This window comes from Papilio machaon, chromosome 10 (genome assembly GCF_912999745.1).
Source record: "Papilio machaon chromosome 10, ilPapMach1.1, whole genome shotgun sequence".
Lineage (NCBI taxonomy): Eukaryota > Metazoa > Arthropoda > Insecta > Lepidoptera > Papilionidae > Papilio > Papilio machaon.
In genome coordinates this window covers 5,571,152-5,576,786 of record NC_059995.1, presented here as the reverse complement: position 1 = coordinate 5,576,786, position 5,635 = coordinate 5,571,152, and the positions used below count along the sequence as shown (strand labels likewise).

Genomic DNA, 5,635 nt, shown 5'->3' with positions numbered 1-5,635 from the left:
CATTTATTTTTCAATTTAAACGAAAGAATTAGCTTTTATATTGTTGAGATTTTATATGGAGAAACCTCCTCTACCGTCCCCAGAACATGTTACAAACATATATTTATATAATATATTACAGCGTGATCAATTTTTACATGCGCTTTTTTTATAAAAACAGTTATAAATTCCAAACTATTTAATAATCATAAAGAAAACAATTACTGAATTAAAAAAAAGATTCAACTATAATATTGTTAACATTTAATAGAAATGTATAGAAATTTATATAAAATAACATGTAATATACAACGTTAATATATCTTTGTATAAATAGTTGTTAAGACAGATTGTCTAATTCCTCATCCTTCTCAGCCGCTATTGGCTGGAACTGATACTGACGACGAGATTCTCGTAATTTATGTCTTATTTTTGTTATTTGATTCATGAGATGGCATTTTCTCTCCTTTAAATTTACAACCTGGTATTATAATAAAAAAAATAAGTAACTGAGTGATGATAAAAATAACGGAAGATAGATCGATCGGAAGCACTAAAATCTGGTGCTCCAACACTACATGAGCGGGTCAAGGACAGGCAGATGACGAAAATTATTTGTGTGTGTTACTTTCCAATGTTTTAAATACTACATTAATAACTCTCTATTCTGTATTTTTACATTGAATTATAATTTATTTAGGTATACATTACCTCGTCAGTGGCGTCTTGGAAGTCACGCAACAAATCCCTTCTGGTAAGCAAACCTGCCTTCATTCGTTCCGATTCAAGCGACCAACGTAGTTTGTCTCGTTCTCCCTGTATTCAAAGTGAGTCTTAGTTTCAAATGTTATGACCAATTAGTAGTCATTTTCTTCGTCAATTATTATTTAATAATATTATGGAAGTGAGATAAGTATGTTAAGACATTTGTTGCGACACCAATAAGTTTAGAACTTTCTTTTTATTTTAACATCTAAGTGTTTAAAAGTGATAATTAAAATGCGGATACCAAAAACAATACACGTAGTAAGTATATTAATGATCTGTACTTACTTTTGCATGGCCTAGTCTTTCTCTGGCTTTCAAAAATTCTAAATCTGCATCGCCTAGATCACCTTCTGTAAAGTCAATAACTTCGTCGGTGTGATGCATTTTCTCGCGTATGTGCGCCAAAATCTGATTATGTTCAGTACATTTCGTACGGTTTTTTATCAGCTCGTCCTCACGTTCTGTTGACAATGATATCTTTGTCAAGCTAATAAAATTTCTCTTAATTTTTAAAATTATAAGTCAAAGAATTATTACACTAAGTATCAATGACGCGGATTCGATGTGTTTGAAAAAAAAATTTCTAACTACTTCCATCAAAATATAAATTTTACACAGACAGTAAATATCGGCAAATGGCATATGATAAAATATAAATAAAAAAGAACAAAAATGAAAATAAAAATAAAATCATTTTTTAAACTAAAAAAAAATAATACCAGTATTCTTAACACTGTCAGACTGACTGCATAATTTTCGTAATGAACATAACTAGGATTTTTTACTAATAGTAAGATACTAGTTATAAAATTGTGAAAATAATAAAAAAATACATAATTCTGGTTGTAATATCAATGTTAACTGTTTTACCTTCAATTTTATTCATATAGTTTTGTTTGTCGATGTACATTTGTTCGAAGTGTGCAACATGTAATCCCGGGCCTAGTGTTTCCAATTTGCGTATCACAACTTCAAGTTCAGCCACGGCATTCCTCACTCTGATGTATCGTAAACATAATTGTGCAGCTTGTTCTGCTTTGTGTCTTTGCAACGTCAGAAATCTTTCTATAGTCTGGAATATTACCTTGTTTAATTAATATTTGACCATTCGTTGCTGGACGCTCTCGCGAAATGGTTTATTCAGTAGGAGACTCTATATTTCCATTATGATTTATTATTTTTGGATATTAGCAAAATAGCAAATCGTGGTAACTTTTATCATTACAAATGTAATTTTTGAAGTAATAATTTTACAATCAATAATTCTAGATATTATAAATACACGACATAACTATAGTGTGTATAATTTAATATAAATGACATCGACATGATTGTAGAAAGTACGTAAAATTTATACCTTTTCACCCATGGGTTTTCCCGTTTTTGAGTATATCAATCCTGTGCCAGTGCTCCTTTCTAATTGTATAAGTTCGTCGCATTTCTGTTCAGCATTTTCCAAATTATGCTTGAATTGGTTTTCTACAGCTTGAATTTTGGTTTTTATCTTCCATATTCAAAAATTATAATTTATTAAATTAAAGATTAAAATCATTTAAGGAAAAAAAAAAGAAATTGTCGAGATAAATATTTCCCTATTTAAAAATTGTTAAAAAATTATTTTTGTAAACATAACACAATTTTAACAAGTGAGTAGTAAAAAATTGATCAATGCCTTAGTGATGAGAAATGCAGAAATAGGCAAATGTTTATTAGAACAGTGAGCATAGCAATTTGTGACAATCGCTTTCGTATCGTCATCGTCAACTGTTAAAGTCAATGTAAGAATTGTTATGAGATTTTTGGTCTACTTTACGCCCGATAGGGTACAAATTTTGTCGATCACGATATGATTGCGATTGTCACAAATATTCGTTCTAGGCGCACAGAAAAATAAATGTGTCATGTTCCCTTACATCGTGTATTTCTTTTTCTTCCTTATCTTTTAGTTCCGCGTATGTGAACAATTTTTGTTGATATTTTTCTTCTAAATCAGCAGAATTTTCCAATGGTTTTAATACATGTTCAAGTTTCCTTTTTCTAGAAAAGAAATACAGATATTTTTATATGGATTTGATAAATACAACGGTAAAATACAGTGCCACTGATTAACAATGTATTATTATTATTTTTTATATATCATAAGGTGGCCAACGAGCAAACGGCCACTTGAATACACCTAAAAAGTGAAGCGATCGCTGCCCATAGACATCCACAGTTGCAAATGCGTTGCCAACCTTGAATCGACAGAGGTGGGTATGCATAGGAAGAGGATATATGCTCTTTCTGTGCTTTCATCTCCTCCCGTCAAATTCACTTTCCATTCCCATCTTTTCCTGAAAAGGATGGGAAGAAAATCTGGTATATCTAGTTAATATGGTGTATACTTATAGTAATCAGCAAATCTCCGATGTAGCAGGTTGTTTTTCATTTTAAGCTGTTGGTAGTCGTGAGTTAGTTCTCTGTGTGCGTGTAAATACTCATCCCTGTTTATCGTCACCGAACCCTTTGAGATATGTTTTCCTATTTGCCCAACGTCACCTTCTGTCTCTTCTAAAACACTGCCTGCGGAATAAGGGGGAGGTTAAAAGTTTATTTGGAAACAAATAATTTTGTAACTAAAAATAAAAGTATGGATGCATAGATCAATAAGCAAAGATATTTTATATTGTACATTATTTTGGAGCAATATTATTTTCTTAAAAATCAGATTTTGTTACGTAAGCTAAGGTAAAAGGCATCAATATTCTTTCACCGTTCGTCAATATTGCACAAAGTTCTAAGGATAGTAGTAAATTAGTGGTTCTTCGTCTCCCTGGACTTACTTCACCCACGCGGAGTCGGCGCGCCAGGTTTTATAATCATAATGCTTGGGCTTAATTTTTCTAAGTTGAACGTAGTAACTAAGAGGTTCGTTCGAGGTATATATATATCATACTCACTATTAGATCCGGTAGATTGTCCATGCTCGGTACTAGATCGTAATGAACTTAATAAATTCGATTTAGTTTTCTTTGGAATAACCTGTTCCCATCAAAATATATTGTGAAAAATTTGTTATTGTTTTACGTTACTCAAGTAGCGACTCGTTTCTCAAGATGTCTGATCGATCAGAAAACTTATTTTTTACAAATATGGGTGTATAATAAAAACTTTCATATAATAAACAAAGACGAAATCGAGTAATCTAAATAACTAAAGTATGATTCACTGATATTTTGTCAAAGTCGAGTATTCCCTCGATGTTGAAACAACATAAAAAAGCACGCAACAAAGTTTGACATCCCAACCCTCGCTTGCATGTCCCTAAGCCACATTAATTAGATGGAAAGGAAGGTACGTAGGTCGGGTTTTACCTTTGTCTCGGACATATCGCGTGATCAGCTTGAATTACCCCGGCTTTATTGATCTGTTTAACGTTTCGTAGAAAATTATTTTATTCCATTATCTTTGGTAACGAAACATGCAAAGACGTTAGTACGGTTGCCATGGTGATTTGTCATCTTTCAAAGAACGATTTTAATTTTTCCCGTTTCTAATGGTTACCAGGGCTTTGTTACCAGTATAAAAAATGTAGTTTTATTTATTTTGATTTATCGATTTAAGTTTACTGATCGACCTGATGTTACGATTATCCCATGCATTACGTAATAATATAATTACTTTGTAAGGTATTGTCGGCTTTAAAATAGAAAAATAAGTCTTTCGGTCACGGATCTATAACGGACGGACGGACCTATAAATGGAATGGCTCTTAGACGCAGTATTTTTTCCTATTTGATTTTCGCCATCGTGGTAACGGTTGGTAGCGGTGCACGGTGGTGTGAATTCGAACTAATAATATCGATAGAATTAACTGTCGCGTAACATCAACAGGCGCGTTTAAATCGTAAGAAGCAAAAGCTGTCATTTCCAAGCAATCGCCTATCCATTTATAGAGATCAGTGCTTATGGTAGACACTGAAAGGTAAGTACCTCTTCTCGATGCTACTTTTATGTGACTGGATCATACTCAGTGCAGAGACAATTAGAGTGTCTTTCTTTCTTAAAACTTTTTAATTGTATACTTAATATTTATACAACATCGTATATAGACCACAAAAGTACACCGGTAACGACTTACCCGGTAGTTCGTTAGGATGATTGGCCTTTGCAACAGTTTTTTTAGGACACTAACCTCTGTTGATTTTGGCAGTGTCACAGTCCGGCTCTGGGCGACTGCCAGATTTTCGACAATACATGTCTTGAAATAGCTACCCGAAAAGTGTGTAAGACATTTTTCACCTACAGTATTTCTCCTAATTCAATTATTTCCGGTGTTTTTTTTTTTCATATTCTTTACAAAAAATTTGTGAACACTTTGATGTTTATTTTGATAATATTAAAGGCATTAAGAAATGATTTATACATCTTTTTATCAAAATATTTAACATACCATTATACTATTACTAAAATAAAATCTACAAAGGGGTTTCTGAATAATGTTTGATGGGTTAAATAAATAAATTAAACTATAAATTCAAATTATAAGAATTTTAATATACTTTTAAAATTGTATATTACAACATTACACACGACATTGCAAATAGCTTGGAATAAACAATGACACACACAATGTTTCATACAATTGAAACCAAGTAAACAAGAAAATATTTCTGTGACAACAACATAATAAAATTCAAAAGCACCAGGTACGTATTATTGGATCGAATAAACGAAAAAAATTTTTGCATACATTTTTTATTTAATTATTAACAAACATTTAAACAGAAGAAATCTCATAACTGGTTTTTTAACAATATTATTAACGAACAAATAAAAACAAGATGACAAACACAAATAAAAAGTAAAGGACCCAATTTTTACCCTCATTATTTTTGAAAAAAAAAAC

The 5,635-nt window shown here is 31.6% G+C and overlaps 1 protein-coding gene across 1 annotated transcript; it reads right to left on the bottom strand.

Annotated features, from left to right (window-relative positions):
• Positions 1-319: 319 nt before the first annotated feature.
• On the bottom strand, positions 320-4,219 carry LOC106717989 (coiled-coil domain-containing protein 96). The gene is made up of 9 exons (XM_014511979.2): positions 4,101-4,219; positions 3,687-3,768; positions 3,132-3,309; positions 2,661-2,784; positions 2,105-2,251; positions 1,618-1,819; positions 1,033-1,208; positions 691-795; positions 320-460 (listed from the first exon to the last, which is right to left on the bottom strand). The coding sequence occupies exons 1-9, from the start codon at positions 4,113-4,115 to the stop codon at positions 320-322; spliced, it is 1,170 nt and encodes a 389-aa protein (XP_014367465.2). The 5' UTR covers positions 4,116-4,219.
• Positions 4,220-5,635: the final 1,416 nt, after the last annotated feature.